Below are 22286 nucleotides of genomic sequence, written 5' to 3' on the forward strand. Positions count from 1 at the left end.
CTCAATTTAATCATCTTAATCTCAATTTAATCATCTTAATCTCAATTTAATCATCTTAATCTCAACCTAATCCTTTTAATCATCTTACTCGTATGTTAGCCCATTTATGCATCTTAATTTGGAATATATTTATTTATAAAATCGCGATTTAATTAGCTTAAAGGTGATTTAATAATTTTGATCGTGAATTATTCATCTGTATCGTGATTTATTCATCTGTATCGTGATTTATTCATCGTAATCGTGATTTAATCAGAATAATCACTAACTCCATTTTATCATCTTAACCGTGATTTAATAATTTTAATCGTGATTTAATCATCTTAACCGAGATTTAATCATATGAATCGCGATTTAATCATCTTAACCCCGATTTAATCATCTTAACCGCGATTTAATCATCTTAACTGCGATTTAATCATCTTACCGTGATTTAATCATCTTAATCGCGATTTAATTGGATTAATCACTAACTCGATTTGATCATCTTAATCAGGATTTAATCCATATAATCATTATCATAGCCGCCTAGATTAATCATTTTCCCCCGCACTCTTGACCCTCTAGATTTGTAATTATTCTTAAGTATTTTTAATTAGAATTCAAAGAACTATTTAATAAAAACTATTTCCAATGTTAAACATAATTAAAACTAATGTTAAACTAAAAAACCTACATAACCTTTGAACGCCACCTAGGAATTAATTTAATACAAGTGATAGAACTCGATCAGCCCCCGCTATGAAATATAAAATTAAGCAAATTAATTAAACCATTCTCTCACAATAAATTATAAACAAAATCCCTGCCTTCAGGTTTTAGCAAAGCTAAAATGTAATCCCTCGCTAATGAAAGTGTTTTCTCTCGGTCACAAGACCATGGTGTCAGACATTCCGAGCCGTCCAGGTATTTCCCAAAAACTTTCCGAACTAGACCAATAATATCCCCTCAGCTCATAGCGATCCTATTGAATCATTATCATATAGCTGACGAATATATATAGCGGTCGAATCTGTAAACTGTCAGCGAGCTAAAGAAATCGGAATGCTTTCAATGCCCTCTCTGGTTGGCGTTAACTTTGCGGATCTGAAATTAAAGCGCAGTAACTAAGTAAAAACGCTAGCTTCGATGGTAAATGGAATTAAAATCAGAGACGAGATTGTCGAAGTAGTTTCGCAGTTGCTGTTTGATAGAATTACGTGTGTGATTGACCTCCGAAAAATCGTCCTCCATCGGTTGCTGTAGAGCGCTATCTATAGTTGGTTACCATGGTAAATATTAGAGCTCGGGGTTTGGATAAAAAATATAAGTTTTATTGGTTTTTATCCATCGCCGAAAATTATAATTATTTTCTGCATATTAAACCGCGAATAATATGCATAAATAAACAGTTAACTGAAATTTTTATCAATAATTGAAAGTTTGGCGGTTAATTTATCTGTTCCGTCAAGATCTAGTAAATATGGAGCGAATCAAAAAGCGTCTATTTAGCAGACAAAAATCCAGCAGTTTTTGAGTTTCGCGCGTTGGCCACTAATTGGTTCTATATAAATTGAAGAGGCTAATTAATCTTCGTGTACGCCGTTTCCACGCATGCGCGGATACAGATTTAGATTTATTTATAGCTAGAGCGTTATGAGGGAACGTATTTGTACCAGCTAGGGAAATTCCATTGCTGCGTCGATTTATCCATGTGCAAAGATTAGTAAGAACTCGCGGAGCGTTCTCAGTCCTTAAACATGCAATTTATTACTAAAAACAGCCCCATAAGGTGAAATGAAGTGTCAATGTGTCATACTTGTGTATTTTATGTTGCTTATGGTATAAAGTGACTTACTTTGGTATCTGCTCTTGTGTTTCCTTCATTGCAAAGTTGTTGCAATGAATTCTCGTCAATGCAATTTTTACCGTTGTCCTACACATGAAATCAGGGCCGTGCTTAGAGGTCTCGCGGCCCCAGGCGAAATGCATGGGCGAAACTGAGTGTAGCGGCCCTCCGGCATATAAATCCCTTTTTACCTCTCCGAGAGGACTTTGTACCCTAGGAGGGGTTATACAACCACCGTGTCTGTCTGTAGGTCTGTCTGTCAGGCCTGCGAACGCGTTCGCATTTTCCGGACAAAGGGTAATCACCAGTAGCGGTCCCTAGAAGTTTTTCTGGTGGTGCGAGATCTCATTGTGGCCCCCCCCCATATGCTGTCGTATATTCGTGATATTTTAATATATTTTCACTGTGGAGTCTCATTTGGAGGCTGTGTATTTAGAAGATCTATTTTCGAAATTTACTAGCGATTTAACTCCTCTTGACTTCGGTTTGACGTACTCCACTGTTAGACGCTACCTACAACGACTATCGGTTGCTAATGTTCACCCTCGGCTGCTACGCGAGGGTGCTTCGATTTTAGCCTCGCCTGTACTCTCTCTTTATACGCGCTCTATCTCACTGGGTAGACTTCCTGGGTTGTGGAAACATGCGATCATCCGTGCTATCCGTAAAACCCCTGGCTCCTGTGCCTATGATAATTTTAGAGGCATTAGTCTCACCTGTATCCCTTGTAAACATTTGAAGACAAATGTTCGAGATACCTTGGTGTCTTTCCTCGAGGGTCGATCGTTCTTCTCTAAAGATCAACATGGTTTCCTGTTACGGCGATTTTGTTTCACTAATATGTTGTCAACTCTTGAGGAGGTCACTCGATGTCTTGATGGTGGTGACTCATTTTATTTAATTTATTTGGACCTGCGGAAAGCTTTCGACACGGTGCCACATTCTCTACTTATTCGTAAACTGGAGCTTTTAGAGGTCCCCTCTACGATTGTACATTGGATTTCTGAATTCTTGACTGGTCGCTCTCAGCGGGTTGTTTTGGGGGGTGCGCGTTCTTCTTGGTGTGAGGTGACCAGCGGTGTCCCCCAGGGTTCGGTTTTGGGTCAAACTCTCTTTGTCATCTTCATTAATGACATGCCCCAGGTTGTCAAGGAGTCTTCTCTGAAACTATTTGCAGACGACAACAAAATAGGCCGCAAAATTTCGTGACTGGGTGACTCGACTTCCCTACAGAAAGACATCGAAGCTCTTGAGCAATGGGTGTCTTCCAAAAGCATGGGTTTCAACGCCTCTAAGTCAATGGTACTGCATTGTGGGGATAAAAACCCCTCTTTTGGGTACCGTTTGGGTGGTAGGCTGATTGAGGCTCGAACTGAAGTCCGTGATCTTGGGGTTATGCTCAGTGGCCGTATGTTTGGAGCTCTATAATCATGGTCGCGCTGCTGCTGCTCGTGTTATGCGCGCTCTCTGTTTACTACACCGTTCCTTTTCGCATTTCAGTGTTAAGTCGTTTACAATAATTTACAACTTTTGTATATATTCGCCCTCATCTCGAATACTGCTCGAGTATTTGGTCGCCCCATCTAGTCAAAGATATTGAGCATATCGAGAGAGTACAAAAAAAGCCTCGAAATTGGTTAATGGTATGCGTACTCATTCTTACGAAGAGCGCCTTAAACGCTTAAATTTAATGTCCCTTAAGAACAGGCGTGCAAGAAATGATCTCATTGAGACGTTCAAAATTATTCAGGGTCTCTACAATGTCCAATATAATGAGTTTTTTTAGGTCAAATGGTCTGAGCGCAAACCCCCACAATTATCAAAAAGCGCTGTAATAGCGCGCAACGCCGTGTGTTCAAGACCCGCCTTGATAAGTTTTGTGGCTGCTAATAAAATAAATAAAAAACATGTAAATATATATATATATATATATATATATATATATAACTTTCTATCTGCTGTATACCCATATTATTATTATTATTATTATAGTAATAGTCCTGTTTATAAAAAGTAACTTTTTTTATAAACAGGATTACAGGACTATTACTAATATTGTTCCTAACTTTCGTTATTTAATATAACTTATATTTTGGCCAAACTAACGTTAAAAGTTTAGTATTCATTTCATTACTAATTACTAATAAAAGTAATAAGTTAGATACTGACACATAGTACCTGAAATTGTCTTCTGCTGAAAATTTTACTGCTTCTGTGAAAGTTCGTTACACAACTAGAAACTTTCATGAGGGCCTTTCGTCTAGAGTTCTAGACTACCGTTCTAAATTGACAATTTTAACTAATTTCACAACAAATAATTTGCTTCAAATACAACGAATTACGTTTTGTTCTTCTTTACTACGTCGTTGGTTCTGCTCTATCGAGAATTTGATATCATTTACCGATTAATTTCCCAATGAAATCGAATCGAGATTACTTCGTGCACGTGGAACTTGGAAGGGAAATAATATAGTAAAGCAAAATACACGAATGGAAATAATAGAGTTTCTATAGTTGGGCATGACTAAATATAATATGTTAATAGAATATATTTTATTGATTTTGTTTACTTACTTTGATATTTTTTTAGGGTGCAAAATTATAATTTCAGGCGTTTCGGTCTTGCGGTCAAAAGGTATTGGTCCCGTCGTTTCGATCCCGTTTCGGCGCCCCCACCTATGACGGCGCCCGGTGCGGTCGCACCGTTCGCACCGCCCTAGGGCCGGCGCTGGTAATCACTGCGTACGCAGTCGCAGTGGCGTAGATAAGGCCCCCGCAGACCCCGCAGCGCGGGGGGCCCCGGAGCTTTAGGGGCCCCCTAATTTCATATCAAAGTATATACTAGATACCGGATAAAATTCCGAATATTGTTTTGCGGGGGGGCCTCGCGGGTCTTAGCTACGCCACTGCGCAGTCGAATAACCGTTTTAGCAGTTTAAAGGTTGGCAAAACCACGGTGTGACAGTAAGCGTTAACGGATAAATTTGCGATGGTTTTTTTTTCGTTAACGCCTACCGCCGCGCCGTTTATCATGGCTGTGTTTATTCCAACTCCTGAGTGGTAAGGCAACCTCTCAACGTCCAATGGCAGGGCTTCCACCAATTGTTTACGGTATTCGTCTTAGAATCAATTTGCGATCGCATCTGGTGGGTTTCGAACCCGAGACCGCCTGCTTGACAGGCGGACGTTATACCACAGAACCACCGACACACATTAAGCTTTATCGAAAACTAGACCTTCAGCTTTATCGGAAGCGTATTTAATAGAGTATGAGAGGACCCCGCACGTTAAATATTGAAAAGTGCTTACCGTTAACTTTTATGAAACTTTGGTTATAGATAGATCTCGATGCGGCGAATAATGTTTCAATGAGCGAAAAAGTTCAAAAATTAACCTTTGGGTTTGTACAGAGAAATTTTTCCATGCATTATATATTGGCTATACTCTTTTTACCAGATTTTTTTACCATGGATATATTTATTACAAAAGCTTTACAACGACGCATAAGCGTACTTCAGTGGGTTTTGGGGGTTCAACCCCCCTTCAAATGATGATGACCAGAAGTGTAGAGTTACTCTAGAAAATCGTGGAACCCCAGTCAGCAGTCCCCCTTGAAATACTAACCCATAAAAAAGAAACACTGGATACGCCCTTGCAACGACGGGGGACGAGTCATCGCGTTTTTAAATCACAGTAGAAGTAATATTGAAATTGCGGTATCGAAATCTCACGTTAGATTTTGATACTGCGTTCAGAAGACGTTCAACTTCGAACAGTCTGTTAAAAAATGAACGGTAGCGTTCTAAAGGTATGTAACAGAGAACGGTGTGTTCAAGATATTTAATTTCGTTCAAATAAGAACGAATGCTATTTTGCCCTCTGGAGGAAGGCTTGTTAACTACACAATAGAATAGCTATAGGTTTTACACACAATCCTATATGGATTTCTTTGTATTGGTTTCATGTACATGTACTAACATATAAGAGTGACACTTCCAACGTATGACCAAAAATAACAAATAAGTTTGACACTATTTTGCGGAAAATGTCGTAAGGCCAAAAGTAACAAACAAGTATAACATCCATAAAGTAATAAATGAGTGTTTTTTTCGTACATTATTATGTTGTTTTAAGTTAGTGTACTGGTTTATTAAACTATTACTCGTAGTTATTTATTTACAGGGTGAGTTAGAACATGTTGTAATGAAGTTGTTTTTGTAGTTGTATGTACAGTGTTTGGAAATTTACCGAAGATTCAATTTCATTGTTGGAGCGTAGCTCCTTCACTAGCGACTCAAATGGCGTTTGGTCTGTAACGCTGTTTCTCAAAAACTACCCCACCTATTGAAAATAAACTTCACGCAAATAACGATATAAATAACCTCCGTGTCCTAACGAAGTGGAAAACAAAAAAGGGTTGTGAAAGGTCCGAATTTATAGGACCCGCACCGTTTTTTTAAGTATATTTTTATTCGATTGGCAAGGTAGACGAAACTCATTTGGAAATGTAATTGTCCAAGTTCCAGAATTGAAATTAACAGAAAATATTTCGTAATATACTGCAATTTGGTTTGACGTTTTCAGCATAGAAATAAATTCTAAAATCGATTGTTATCAGTTCTCGGTCATTCGCCGGAGAATATAATGTAATATCTTTAACGCTATGAAAAGGTTTAATATAGTTTACGCATATCACTCTCATGGTAGATGTTTTAAGCTTAATAAGATGGTTGTACTTGCGGTTGGAACTAAATTCAAATAATCTAGTTTCAGGCCTGGTTTTCCTCTTGGGTGGGCAATGGGTTAGGTTACTTTTATTATTTTAGCATGATGAACTGCCGGCAGAAGACATGAGCTATAATTTTGAATGCAATAAATTTATGTACTCTTTGTACGATAAAGCATTCCAAGTCGAACGAGAAAATGATGTGCGCCGAACGACAAAGTGTTCCGTGGCGAACGAGAAAATGATAGACGGCGAACGACAAAGCGTTCCACCGCGAACGACAAAACGTTCTAATTTGAACAAAGAAGGTTTGTTCAATATAGAACATTTAAGTTCAATATTGAACCATCAACTATCGTTCTTTATCGAACGAATATTTTTTGTTCATATTAGAACAAAATGGCGTTCTGTTACATTGACAACCTTCTGAACGGCGATTTGTTCAAATTAGAACATTTTTTTTAACAGTGTACTAAATACTAATACTTATCAGCTAGGCTAATACCCAAGGCACCACCTTAGGCCTAAGTCATAATGCGCTTTTTCGTTCGGGTTGATTTATTAACCTCCTCTCAAAAAGCGGCAATTAGATACGCTCCCACTAGGAGCCTTCTTATGAGCATCGACAAATTACATATTTGACTTAGATCTTAATGGTTTGACACTTAAGTAGATATCGTACGTTGTCTGTTAGGTTTCGCTTATCGTAAATGCAATAATTGTTTTTGTGTTTATATGTTAGTAAGATCACTTTGCTTACTTCTGGGCGAATAGAAGGAAACCAAATATTTGGCTTTATGTAGAAGGGGTATCGATTTTAAGTTTTGGGCATAAAATCTTTTACTACCTTCGAGCGCACAGGTTTTACCTTTGTCCGTGCCATAAACTGGTATTATCGTGAATAACTCGGGGACAGCATTTTCCTTGAATTGAATCTTTAAAGAAATTGTGATCGTTTTCCTGAAAGGCAATGATTCCTCTCTGCTAAAGGCCTTTCTCGCGGTTATCTCCCTAACGAGTTATTTTTCTCGCTTTAATTATAATTGACATAATTATGTAATAAACAATTAAGTCAATATTGTTAATAGATATATATTTTTAGTGGTTTGGTTTTTAAGGAGTGATTCTTTAATATTTATTAACTCACGTTTCCAGACAACACGTAGGTCGTAAAGACTAAATATAACGTTGCAATATTTTTACTTCTCGTTGCTATTACCTTGGATGATATATATTTGCTTTACACTTCGTATGCTTTCTTGAATAGTCCTTAATATATATCTCATACTATAGTTAATAATTTTACAATTCGTTTGATATTAATTTACGCGTTGTTTATTACCTAAGGTGCTTTAAAATAACTTATCACTTTTAGGGTTATCATTAGTATTCTTTGAACTCAATAGAGTTAATTCTTTCCCAATATGGCTCATAGAAACCGTATTCATTGCTACACATGTGACGTTCGATGTCCCTCGCGTCAAATGGCTCGTATTGATAGAGCAGATCATTTTCTTAGACGTAACATCGCTATTACTCGGCACGAAGTAGCGGGTCGCCCAGCTCTTGAAGTTAATGATGTTACTAGATTGTGCATAAATTGTTTAAGGTCAATTAATAATGAAATTCGGGTTTTAGAGGATGATCCATCTTGTTTAAGGCTCAACGCTCTGACGCAAACATCCAATGCTACTTGTAGCTTTTGTAACGCGGTAGACGTCATTCACGTACTATCGAATAAATGTCGTGCACAAGTTTTCCTTACAAGGAAAGTTTATATTCCACACTGTTAAAAAAAATTGTTCTAATTTGAACAAATCGCCGTTCAGAAGGTTGTCCCTGTAACAGAACGCCATTTTGTTCTAATATGAACAAAAAATATTCGTTCGCTAAAGAACGATGGTTTATGGTTCAATATTGAACTTAGATGTTCTATATTGAACTTAGATGTTCTATATTGAACAAACCTTCTTTGTTCAAATTAGAACGTTTTGTCGTTCGCCGTGGATCATTTTCTCGTTCGCCGCGGAACACTTTGTCGTTCGCGGTAGAACGCTTTATTGTTCGACTTGAAATACAAAGAGTACATAGAGTTATTGCTTCCAAAATTATAGCTCATGTCTCCTGACGGCGGTTCATCATGCTAAATTAATTAAAGTAACCTATCATAACCCGTTGCCTACCGAAAAGGAAAACCAGGCCTAAAACTAGATTATTTGTATTTAGTTCCAACCTCAACTACAACCATCTTATTAAGCTTAAAATATCTACCACGAAAGTGATGTGCGTAAATTAAATAAAGCTTTTTCATTGCGCAAAAGATATTACATTCTATTCTCAGCCGAAAGGCCGAGAACTGGTAACAGATGATTGTATAATTCATTTCTATGCTGAAAACGTCAAACCAAATTGCAGTATATTACGAAATATTTTCTGTTAATTTTAATTTTGGAACTTGGGCAATAACATTTCCGAACGAATTTCGTCTACCTTGCCAATTGAATAAAAATATACTTAAAAAAAACGGTGCGTGTCGTATAAATTCGGACCTTTCACAACCCTTTTTCGTTTTCCACTTCGTTAGGACACGGAGGTTATTTATATCGTTATTTGTGTGAAGTTTCTTTTCAATAGGTGTGGTAGTTTCTGAGAAACATCGATACAGACCTAACGCCATTTGAGTCGCTAGTGAAGGGGCTACGCTCCAACAATGAAATATAATCTTCGGTCAATTTCCAAACACACTGTACATACAACTACAAAAACAACTTCATTAAAACATGTTGTAACTCACCCTGTAAATAAATTACTACGAGTAATAGTTTAATCAACCAGTACACTAACTTAAAACAACATAATAATGTACGAAAAAACTACCCATAACAAAGCGCACTCTAAACCACTCATTTATTACTTTATGGATGTTTTACTTGTTTGTTACTTTTGGCCATACGAAGTTTTCCGCAAAATAGTGTCACACTTATTTGTTACTTTTGGCCATACGAAGTTTTCCGCAAAATAGTGTCACACTTATTTGATACTTTTGGCCATACGAAGTTTTCCGCAAAATAGTGTCACACTTATTTGTTACTTTTGGCCATACGAAGTTTTCCGCAAAATAGTGTCACACTTATTTGTTACTTTTGGCCATACAAAGTTTTCCGCAAAATAGTGTCACACTTATTTGTTACTTTTGGCCATACGAAGTTTTCCGCAAAATAGTGTCACACTTATTTGTTACTTTTGGCCATACGAAGTTTTCCGCAAAATAGTGCCACACTTATTTGTTATTTTTGGCCTTACGACGTTTTCCGCAAAATAGTGTCACACTTATTTATTACTTTTGGTCACGCTTATATGTTAGTACATGTACATGAAACCAATACAAAGAAATCCATATAGGATTGTGTGTAAAACCTGTTCTAAGGGGAACGATCTCCTAGCTATTGGAACGAATCTATTCTATTGTGTAGTTTACAAGCCTTCCTCCAGAGGGCGAAAGAGCATTCGTTCTTATTTGAACGAAATAAAATATCTTGAACACACCGTTCTCTGTTACATACCTTTACAACGCTATCGTTCATTTCTGAACAGACTGTTCTAAGTTGAACGTCTTCTGAACGAATTTTTTTAACAGTGCAGAACGTGTAAGATGCTGCCCAATCCATCTAGATGAGGAAGGAAATATTTTTCAATACTTGCTACCAGGTATAAGGTTTGTTAACCGACCGTACGTTTTTAAAGGCCCTCAACTGTCAACATTCCTTCTGAATTTACGAACGGCAGTTATTAATAATCTTGAATAGAGGTTTCAAGACGAAAACAGCTTTTCTGATGAAGAGTTTAAATCTATTTCACCAATTAGTAAGGAGCAATTTAGAGAGTTGTTTATTTTTTGCGATCCTGTAGTTGAAGGATAAAAACTTGTCGAGGTTAACGGTAATAGTTAGTGTAGGGAGCTGTTGGCTCGTTCGCGTGGCATGCAGGGCTTGCTACCACCCTCCTACGCATTGTAACCCGGCCACCTGAATTAATTGCTTCAAAAGTCACTTGATGACTTAGGCCTAAGGTGGTGCCTTGGGTATTAGCCTAGCTGATTATTATTATTATTAAGGAGAATTCCAGAGATACATTTCTAAAAAAGATCTGCTGACATTTTTATGTAAAGTGCGGCAAGGATTATCAGATGACCTTTTGACGGTACTTTTCAATTATTCATCTCGACAAAACACCAGTTTAACAATTACAAAGGTTCGAAAATCTTTAATGTTAAGATTTGTACCCCTGAACATTGGCTTTCGTGCGATAACGAGGGCTGAATTTATACAAAATCATGTATCTGGTTTTTCTAACGAACTCTATAATTCAGAACCTGAGCTAGGCAGAGCAATTGTTTGCATTGATGGAACGTATACGTATATTCAAAAAAGTACGAACTTTAGAGTGTTACGCTAGTCTTATTGCGTACACAAAGGTCGACCCTTATTAAAACCCGTGTTAATTGTTGGTACGGATGGCTATATACTGGATGTTCAGGGACCTTACTTTTCCGACTCTAGAAACAACGATACCAACATATTGAGAAACGAGTTCGAACAAGACGCTGCCGAAATGAGAGCCTGTTTTGAAGATGGTGATATATTTATTGTTGACAGAGGATATATAGAGACGCTATTCCATTACTACAACAAGTAGGAATTACATATAAAATGCCTTCAGTTCTAGGACCAAACGAACGACAGCTCTCAACTGTGGAGGCAAATGCCTCAAGATTGGTTTCAAAATGTAGATGGGTCGTTGAATCTCGAAATGGGCATTATAAAAACAAGTTTAAATTCTTCGATGGAACAATCTAAATAACCCAAGCCGTCCATCTGGGCGATTTCTTTCGCATAGCAGGAGCTATTATTAACAGATATCATGGAACGATACAGATGGAAGGTGCTAATATACAGTTAGCGCGCTCAATTCTGGAAAAAGCGCAGAATGCTAATGTAGTTCAAGCCCGCGTAGAGGTGGAACAGTTACAAAGACGGAATGGTAGATGGGTACAATTTAGTGCAACTCATTTACCACGTTTTCCTCGATTAACATTTGATTATTTGCGGGAGCTTACTGTAGGTGTTTACCACATTATATTGGCCCCATCTTACATCCAAGACAAACTTCAGAGGGAAAACAACGAGGAAATTCAAATTGATGAACTTATTGACGAACCCGGTTTCCTTCGGTTAAGAATATATTCGCGTTTCAGAAACTCGAGAAAATATCAGCTTTGGATAGCATACTATATAGAAGAACCGAACGAAACTCACCAAGGCCACGAAGAACCCATTTTAGGGTACTATTGCACTTGTAAGTCCGGTGCTAGAAAATTGGGCACTTGCGCACACATCACCAGTGCACTTTGGTTTTTAGGTTTCGCCCAACACGAACGCCATGTGAAGTACCCTTGGACTACCCTATTCGATACTGTTCTTGACGCTGGTAATCGACCAGCCCTGGCCAATCCCAACGCAGATGTAGTTATACAAGATATTGTGTAAAAAAAAAACAAATATTACCTTTTATTATATCTATGGAAGGAGACACCTAACAGGAAAAGAACCATGTCTAGACAAGTGTCAAACCATTTTGAACTAAAAATATCTTTAAATAGGTCTTAAGAAGGCGAGCTAGCATATTTTGTCCCGGTTGAAAATACCAAAGGGTTATGGAGTAATTCTTTAAAGTATTCCGAAATCGGTTATGTAGTTCCGTTACCGATATATCAAAACAAGATAAATATTTTGAAATCTCCGTGCAAATATTAGTAGAAGAAATGTCTTCCCAAAAATTAATTAGCCGTGGATTGAATCAAATCTAGTCTTTAAATACAAAAAAATCAGAATGAGCAAATCAAAAAATAGAGTGCCGAGAATTGAACCTGGGACGAAAGATTACTAAGCTTATGCTCAAACCGCTCAGCCACAACCACTTTCGCTTCCACGTTATTTTTAATAGAAACAAAACACTCAGTTTTAATAGTATTTAACGAATAGACAGTACTAATGGGGGCAATTACTTTGAGACTCTGTACAAATCCAACGGTTAATTTTTGAACTTTTTCGCTCATTGAAACATTATTCGCCGCATCGAGATGTATCTATAACTAAAGTTTCATAAAAATTAACGGTAAGCTTTTTTCAATGTTATGGCTGAGTATGAAACCCTGGGTCATATGTCAAAATTCAGAGTAAAGGACACATTACGTCAGTGGAATTTCATTCCGCATCATTGCGTCCTCAAGGATTGGAATCAGAAAAATAAATTCCGGGTAGTATTCGACGCCTCAGTCAAAACTAGCTCTGGATACTCACTGTACGATGCGCAAATGGTTGGTCCAGTGGTTCAAGACTCTCTATATACGATTGTGATGAGATTTCGGATCCACCAAGTCGCCTTCGTTGCGGATATTGTCAAGATGTATCGACAGATCCTTATCGAACCGGAGCAACGCATACTTCAGTGCAGCCTATGGAGAGATTCACTAGATCAGCCCATCCAAGAGTTCGAGCTGTTGACTGTTACTTACGGGACATCGTCCGCACCTTTCTTAGCGACAAGGGTTTTGAAGGAGTTGGGTGATACGGGGGTGGAAACCTACCCATTGGCAGCAACGTCGTCAAAAGAGACTTCTACATGGACGACGTGATGAGCGGAGGGCGATCAGATGTTCAAACGAAGGAAGTCATATCTCAATTACGGCATCTCGTAGGAAGCGCGGGTTTCACTCTGAGCAAATTTGCATCGAATTCACCAACATGTCTGGCCGATGTCCCAAAGGCGTTGCGAGCTGCCCAGGAGGTACTAGAAATGGACAACGCAGCACCTGTAAAAACCCTCGGTCTCTACTGGGATACTCGAAAGGACTGCTTTCTCTTCAGAATCTAGTCTCCAACCGTTTATCACAATCTTACCAAACGGACCTTGCTTTCAGAGATCGCAAAAATTTTCGACCCAATGGGCTGGCTAGCTCCTATCGTAATCGCGTCGAAAATTTTGATGCAAGACGTTTGGAGAGACAAGGCCGGGTGGGACGAACCGCTCTCGATAAATATCGAGTCCAGATGGCGGGAGTTCCAGGAATCATTCGAACAAATAAGAGATTTGCGTCTAGACCGATGGATTCATTTCTCAGCTACGGTAGCTAAGCTTGAGCTACATGGATTCTCGGATGCCTCCGAAAGAGTATATGCCGGAGTAGTCTACATGAAATCCGAAGACCTTGCCGGACTGGTACACGTATCTCTCCTCGTTTCAAAGACTAGAGTGGCGACAGTGAATCAAGTATGGTAAATCCCGCGATTGGAGCTTTCTGGTGCGCTCCTCCTTGCAGAGCTGATGGAAACGGTGCAGACTTCGCTGGGACTCGCCTTCACCCAAATTAACGCCTGGACTGATTCCACCATTGTACTTGAATGGATATCATCTTGTCCTCGACGATGGCAGACTTTCGTGGCAAACCGAGTTTCCAAAATACAAGAAATTATCCCCGCTCAACAATGGAGGCACGTATCTGGCCTTGAGAACCCTGCCGACGTAGGTTCCAGAGGGACATCAGTTGTGGACCTTATCAATCATCGACTTTGGTGGAAGGGCCCAGCTTGGTTGTCCGAACCATTTGCATCCATCAGGTCCTCATACCCAAAGATGGATCCTGTAAGTCTTGATGCGATCCAATGCGAAGAAAGGAAAACCATAATTGCGGCGAAGGCTCATATCAACGAGCTGACAATGCTAACCAGATACTCAACGCTTTTGCGGTTGTGGCGTGTCACAGCATGGATGCAACGATTCACAAGGAATTGCCGGGCCAAACGGTGCAAGAGAATGGATCTTCATACTACGGCTGTTCTGATAACAGGTCCATTGACCGCCCGAGAGTTGGAAGACGCAACAATGACATGGGTGAAATTGGTCCAACACACTGCATTTCGCATGGAAATGGAAGCCATGGAAACGCGACAGCCGCTGTCTAACACCAGTAACATCTTGAGTCTAAATCCGGAATTGGACGGCTCAGGAATCATGCGCGTGGGAGGAAGACTGAGGCAGGCAGAGTTCTGTACTGACGTAAAGCATCCGATCTTGCTACCGAGGCATCATCGCTTCACGGAAATGGTGATTCAGGAAGCGCATGTACAAAATTTACACGCCGGGGCTCAGTTAGTCCATGGTGTCATTTCACTAAAATACTGGATCCTACGAGCAAGGGACGCAATCCAGCATCATATTCGCAAATGCGTTATTTGCACTCGTCAGCGAGCCGAAACCGTAAAGCAGATGATGGGCAACTTACCAAAAGCGAGACTCCACTACTGCCGTGCGTTCACCAGAACTGGCGTGGACTATGCAGGACCATTCCAGTTACGTCCGATAAATCCGAGGAGTAGAACCACATACAAGGCCTATATAGCACTGTTCGTCTGCTTTGTCACGAAGGCGCTACATCTGGAGATCGTATCGTCACTGGCGACAGAGGCCTTCATAGCTGCTCTGCGAAGATTCACGTCAAAGAGCTTAAGGAGTTGGCAACCCTAATTCATTCCGGTCCACATAACGAAGGCGTCACCAATCATCTTTCAAGCCTGGGGATAGCATGGCATTTCAACCCAGCTGGGGCGCCGCATTTCGGTGGCTTATGGGAGGCCGGGGTAAAGTCAGTCAAACATCACCTCCATCGAGTTGTCGGTCCAACCCGTCTTACATATGAGGAGTTCGCCACCATAACGACACAAATTGAGGGATGCCTCAATGCCAGACCATTGACGCCATTATCATCAGACCCAACGGATCTTCGAGTCCTGACTCCTGGACATTTTCTGATCGGGGAATCTCTGCAAACCATTCCTGATCCGGATCTTTCGCATCTCGCCATGCCCAAATTAAACAGATGGCAGTTCCTTCAAAGGCTTCTACAGAACGTACAGAAACGCTGGTTGCGTGAATACATTACAAGATTGCAACAGCGCCCGAAATGGATGACGCCGCAACGGAACATAAAGATCGGGGATATGGTCTTGGTCAAATCTGATGCCACGTCCGCCTCGAGCTGGCCACTCGCGAGAGTGGTGCAAATTCATCCTGGCTCCGACAGTCAAACCAGAGTCGTCAGTCTCCGTACCAGCAAGGGAGAAATAAAACGTCCAATCGTTAAGCTGCGTCTTCTGCCGTTCGACAGTGAAGAAGAAACCGAAGCACTTACTACAGGGAATCAAGATGTTGAATAAACTTATCAAAGGCCGAGAGGATGTTTCGCTTATGCACTTTTGATGTTACAATCAGGAAAAATTCATTTTTTCGCGTTATCGCTTTTATCTACTTTGTAAATAATGTTTGTTAATTTATATTTTTTATTTGGTTTATTATTCGATATATAATGAGGAAAAATTAAAGAATGTTCGTTGTCGGTCTTTCAAACTGGGTGTCATTCTTTCGTTCAGTGTTATTCTGCCTACCATTAGCTTTCATTGGACATGGAGTACGCGATTAGACACGACAATCCCTGACCTTCAAATGCAAAGGTTCAAAGGTTAAAAGATGTCACGGATATTTAAGTACACACAATACCCCGATGTATGAAATATATTTTCAATTTGAAATTTAAATTTGAACAATTTTCAATCATCTTGTACCATAATAACCCAAGATAAATTTTGTCGAAAATGGGCGTTTTTTCATTAAAACAATAAAATCATAATCTCAAACACCCTGTCATTAAGCATTAACAACCAAAGAGTAATTTTATCTCAAAGAAAGAGCCATGACCACGCTTTATTAATCACTTGGTTCATTATTTACGAACAATATTTCAATTACCCTGTACATTAAATTCACGATTAAAATTAATCGAACTGACTTTAACTATAAAAAAGCGAAAAAATAACTAAGAGAGGACGAAACTTAATTTGGCCGAAAGAAAAACTATATCGAATACCACAAATTAAACGAAAATAACCACCCTTTAGTAAAATGCAGCTTGTAATTTCGAAACATTCGCCAGATGCAGTTAGCAAACGACGCATCTCATACTCGCGAGTTAGTGTACAAGGGGCTTCCTCCAAGTACAAGAGATGCTGTTGGAAAATTAGTGTCTAACGGTGTGTAGTTTATTTAAAACGTAAAACAAAAATTAAATAAAATTCTTTAGAAACACAGTTTGTTGCAATCCAGAAACCCCTGTCATTGGCAGATCCAGTGAAAGTTCTTTATCTGCACTGCATTTTTGCCATCTCTTCATTATTTTATCATCTTGAACAAAAATCTAGTTAATTTTTATTTATATTCAGTAAACAGTAATATTGGCGTCTTAACATTTATTTAGTCATAAGCCCATGATCTCAAACAACTTTATATTAGTTTGATGTTCCTTGCCTTTTAGAAAATTTTTAATGATAACTTCGACTTATAATCTTCATTGTTTACCAGAATATTAATCACACTATTCTTAAAAAAAATTATGACACCTATTGTAATAAATACCGCCAAATAAAATAAAATAAAATAAATATTTATCCTCTTTCGTTAACTTGGTTAAAATATTTTTATTTACATAATCAAAATGTTTAATAGATGTTTAAAAAACATACATCAATTTTAAAATTACCGGTATTAATATAAACGTAAAATACAATAAATATGCTGTTTTTTTGTTTGTATCCAAATTTGACTGCTGATAAAATAACACAATTTCGTGTCATCATTGTGGCTTATTCGACTAACTGGCGCCCAATGATAAAGTTGTTCGTCCGTTCTGATTTATTTTCGCTAATATTTTAATTTTTATTTGTTTTAGGCCTTTGTATAAGCAACACCCGTTCATAAATCAAAAAGAGCCTTTGATTCAGAGTGAAACTGGCAAAATGAGCAGCCGAGAAGAGAAGATGCACAAGTGCTCAGAATGCGTCTACGCAACGAACGATAAGAATAATTTCATTCGCCACAGAAGAACTCACACAGGCGAGAAACCCTTTCACTGTGAGCAGTGTAACTACGCGTCTGCATATAAGAGTAGTTTGATTTGCCACAGAAAAACTCACACGGGCGAGAAACCTTTCCAGTGTGACCAGTGTAACTACGCGTCTGCACAAAAGGGTTCCTTGATTTGCCACAGAAGAACTCACACGGGCGATAAACCTTTCCAGTGTGACCAGTGTAACTACGCGTCTGCACAAAAGGGTTCCTTGATTTGCCACAGAAGAACTCACACGGGCGAGAAACCCTTTCAGTGTGACCAATGCATCTTCAAATCTGCAAAGAAGGGGGATTTGATTTGCCACTGAAGAACTCACACGGGCGAGAAACCCTTCCAGTGTGACCAGTGTAACTACGCATGTGCACGGAAGAGGGATTTGATTCTACGCAAAAGTACTCCCACGGGCGAGAAACCCTTCCAGTGTGACCAGTGTAACTTCGCAACTGCACACAAGGGTGTATTAATTTGCCACAGAAGAACTCACTCGGGCGAGAAACCTTCCCAGTGTGACCAATCTGCTCAGAAGGGGGATTTGTTCAGTTACAAAACCAGACAATCGGGAGGAAATCCTTTCGGATACCGGACCAGACATAAGAAGAGTTTACATCTTCACGAAATAAGACATCACCCTCACGGTATAAAGGCCCATAAATGTCCCACTTATGACCTAAACTTCGCTATCCAGAAAACCCTCCAAGCTCACCTCCGAATTCATGGTCCAACTGGAAACCAAATTGGCGCCTCGAACAGTAAACACCAAGACACAGTGCGCCAGTCCAAGCCACGTCAATCCAACACTGATTTTAAAACGGGAGATAGATATTGTTTGGTTCGATTGCGACGTTTGACGAAGGAACAGATTGAATCCCTGATTGAAAAGCCCCACTGCGCCCACGCAGGCAGCTCAACTTTCAACAGAGAAATGGTGTTTGTCAACTGCGTCAAACTAGAACCTTTTTATGACTTCATTGACCAAGTTCCGATTGCGACAGTCGTAACGAGAGAAGAGTTGGAATATCGCCCAGTTGGGGACAATAACGGCGGTGTCGCGAGGAACCCAGACAACCCGATCAAAAAAAGGCCTTTCTATAAAGTAACATTGGCCTTCTTGTTTAGATGTATCGGGCGCGTTACTCGTGACGTAAAAGTAACGTTTCTCTATGAAAATTCGACGAGTCACCCTTTTTATAAAGATCTAACCTTCAAAACTGAACTGAACTCTTACGTTTCTCGTGACGAAAGCGATACATTAAAACAAGTTCGGCAAGCGTAATGGCTTTATAGAAAGGCCTATTGAGTTCGTTACTAAAGTAGAAAATATTTCTTTTTGATTAATGACATTGTTAATTTTAATTTCATATTTTATTTTTAGAATAAAAAAAGAGCATGGTGACCAGAATTCCTATATTTTCCTATATTTTTAATGCCATCCTATAATTTCCTATATTTTCACCAATTAACCTATATCTTAACCTATTTTCAGCTATATTTTCACCCATTTTCCTATAGTTTCAAACTTTTTCCTATAGTTTCAACTATTTCCTTTAGTTAACAACCATTTTCCTATAGTTTCAACCATTACCGTTTGTTACATCCATTTTCCTATAGCTTCAACCATTTCCTTTAGTTACAACCATTTTCCTATAGTTTCCACCATTTCCTTTAGTTACAACCATTTTCCTATGGTTTCAACCATTTCCGTTTGTTACAACCATTTTCCTATAGCTTCAACCATTTCCTTTAGTTACAACCATTTTCCTATAGTTTGAACCATTTTCCTATAGTTTCACCCACTTTCCTATAAATTCACGGCCTTCAGAAAATGAAAGAACTTTTTGAAAGTGTCTTAGAACATATTAGTACGGGTAAAAGAGGGTAGCTCACCGGCAAAATTCGTCCCAACTTGCAATGCGGCCTAAAAATTTTTTTTGGTGTCTACTTTGAGGATACGATGAGTCCGCAGCGATGCGGGGTGGACAACACAGTTTGGGGGGGAGGCAAGGGGGGCAAGGGAGGGCAGTTGCCCCCGAAATTTGCCTTCACCGAATCGGGCCGTGTTTGGTGTTGTTCCGGATGGTTAATTTCACCCTGAGTCGAATGCGACCAACCACATGGCCTGTTGGAGGATTAAATGTCAATTATCTAATGTAAATTCCTTCATCACTCGTTATCTATTCGTTCCACGGCGCTACGGTTGGTCTCATTCTATTCAGCACTTAGTAGTAGAACATTTTGAACATATTTCGTTATAACTTGGAAACGATTAATCCTACGGAATTGCGGTTGGTCTCATTCGATTCGGCACAGAATAATACGTAAGATCCAAAAGCATGGTTAGTCCTGGCCAAATGGTTGATATACCTTTTTAACATTTAATGGAATTTCTAAAAAAAAACCACTTTATGTAGTGTACGTTTGGTCATAACTCCGAAACTATTAGTCCCAGCGATCCGCGTCTAAACATACTACAGAAACGATACCCAGCTTGACTCGATTGCTAAATTTAACATTTGCGCTTTTGTTTTTCATATTAGAGAAAAAAGCACGTGATTCAGTACAAAATCGGCCAGAACTTGGGAACGGTTCATCACTCAGGGTGACATTTACCACCCTGAACAACACCAAACACGGCCCAATTCGGTGAAAGCAAATTTCGGGGACAACTGCCCCCTCCTGCCCCCCTTGTCCCCCCAAAAACTGTGATGTCCACCCCGCATCGCTGCGGACTCATCGGATCCTCAAAGTAGACCCCAAAATATATTTTTTCGGCCACATTGCAAGTTGGGACGAATTTTGCCGCTGGAGAGCCCGTTTTAGGCCTCCTTTACCCGTACTATATAGTTCTAACACTGCCACTTTGGAACGAAATCTTGAAATGTACGGGCTTTGTAAATCCGCTAAGTATACGAAATATTATTAATATTCTAAGTGGCTCGAGTCAAAGTATACCGATGTGCAATAATGACCTTTTTATTTTTCCTACTTAGCCTCCTATATTTTCCTATAATTCGCCTTTTAAGTGTCCTATATTTTCCTATAAACCGAATATTTTATTTCCTATATTTTCTTAAAATTCGCCCCTAAAATTTTTTCGTTTCCTTTTATTGGTTTTATATTACAAATTGGAACGTATATATTTACAAAATGTAATTTCAAATCATTAAACTAGCCATACTATTGGCTAAAGTAATAATTGAATTATCAATCACTATTATAATCCAGCTTTAAAGCTTCGAGTAGAATCACAATTTCGACGCCGAATATTCTCAAATCTATAAATCTTTTTCACGAAGGTGATATCTCCCAAGAAATGATAGGCAAATAAGACTTGTGATTTCGATCGGCTCAGTTTTACAGGCTTTGTTTCAAAATCGCGAATCAAAATTTTTTCGATTACTCAAAGCTTCAAATGTTGCGACAGATAGCTTAACTCTAAGGGGTTTGAAAGCGCACTCGAGATGCGAGATAGGACTAACAGTATTGAGGGATTCAGACTCAGAAATTTGATTAAAATTAGTAAGATCATGGTTACCTGAAAGAACAAAAATGCAAAGAATTGTAGCGAGTGTTCGAACTCGCGATTTTTATTGCTGATTGTGATTTTTCTTTGAATCTGGAATCAAGGAGTGCGACGATCCAGGGGGCAGAGGGTGCTCGGGCTCCCCCCCCCCCCCGGGAACACGACGCCCTAAAGCGCCAGGTTATTATTTACTTAATAAACTAAAAATATTTTTGTTAATTTGAAATTGTTTATTAAGACTAACGAACAAAGCTTTTGTCACATATTCAATCAATCTTGCTTACAGTAAAAGGTTAAGCTTTTTAATAAAATTTTTGCGTCTTCAGCAGCGCGTGCCTTTACTTTGTTTTTCTGTCTCACCGACTTCTCACCAGGTGTCGCGGCGGATGCGCGCTTTTCGATTTCCCGAAATTTCTTTATTTTATTAAAAATTAAACACTCAATATTTTTTGATGCGGTTTTCGCCATAAATTTTAGTTTTTAACGGGCTATAGGGCTTTTTAACTGGTTAAAGCTTGACCGTTCCCCTTTATACTAACCACACTGGAACCGTATAGGAACCGTTTAGGAACCGGAACCGGTCGGTCCTAAATTTTGGGAACCGGAACTGAAACCGGAACCGATAAATTAAAATTTTGAGAACCGTAACCGGAACAGATAAAGCAAAAATTTAGGAACCGAAACCGGACCAGGAACCGGATCCGGAACCGAGATAGTCCAAAAAAGTGGAATCGTTGCATCCCTAGAACCTTCTGTGTGTTTCCATTGAAACTATACATATAAGGACTTTCACTTTGATTTCCTGATAGTGTTTTATTTGTATTTAAACTACTATTTGAGGACCTTTCGAGTGTTTTCATTGAAACTATACATATGAGGACCTTAATTTTTTTCTCAGTACAAAATTACTTTTGAAACGACTTCGTAAGAGCTTTACGTGTATTTTAATAAAACTATACATATTTTACATGTGTGTAAGTTGTAAATTTTCCACAAAGTCGTTTTAAGACTAATTGAAAATCGGTAGATAAAATAAAATTTATGGTCCTCATATCATTAATTTCCATAGAAAACATGTTCTCTCAAACTAGTTTAAAGACAAATAGACAGACTATCAGCATATCAAAGTTAACGTCCTAAAATATGTATATTTTCAATGGAAACACACAAAAGGTTCTCAAATAGTAGTTTCAAT

General features: G+C 38.9%; 1 protein-coding gene across 1 annotated transcript in view; it reads left to right on the forward strand.

Annotated features, from left to right (window-relative positions):
* Positions 1-18462, forward strand: part of LOC149968674 (uncharacterized) — a 140316-nt gene extending 121854 nt beyond the window's left edge. Inside the window, exon 2 of the mRNA XM_090154970.1 lies at positions 17392-18462. Within this exon, the coding sequence (XP_090011096.1) occupies positions 17459-17878 (420 nt within the window). The 5' untranslated portion in view covers positions 17392-17458 and the 3' untranslated portion in view covers positions 17879-18462. The remainder of the gene's footprint in view (positions 1-17391) is intronic.
* The last annotated feature ends 3824 nt before the right edge of the window (positions 18463-22286 follow it).

This window comes from Leiobunum rupestre, chromosome 1 (genome assembly GCF_980474605.1).
Source record: "Leiobunum rupestre chromosome 1, qqLeiRupe1.1.hap1, whole genome shotgun sequence".
NCBI classification, from domain to species: Eukaryota; Metazoa; Arthropoda; class Arachnida; order Opiliones; family Sclerosomatidae; genus Leiobunum; species Leiobunum rupestre.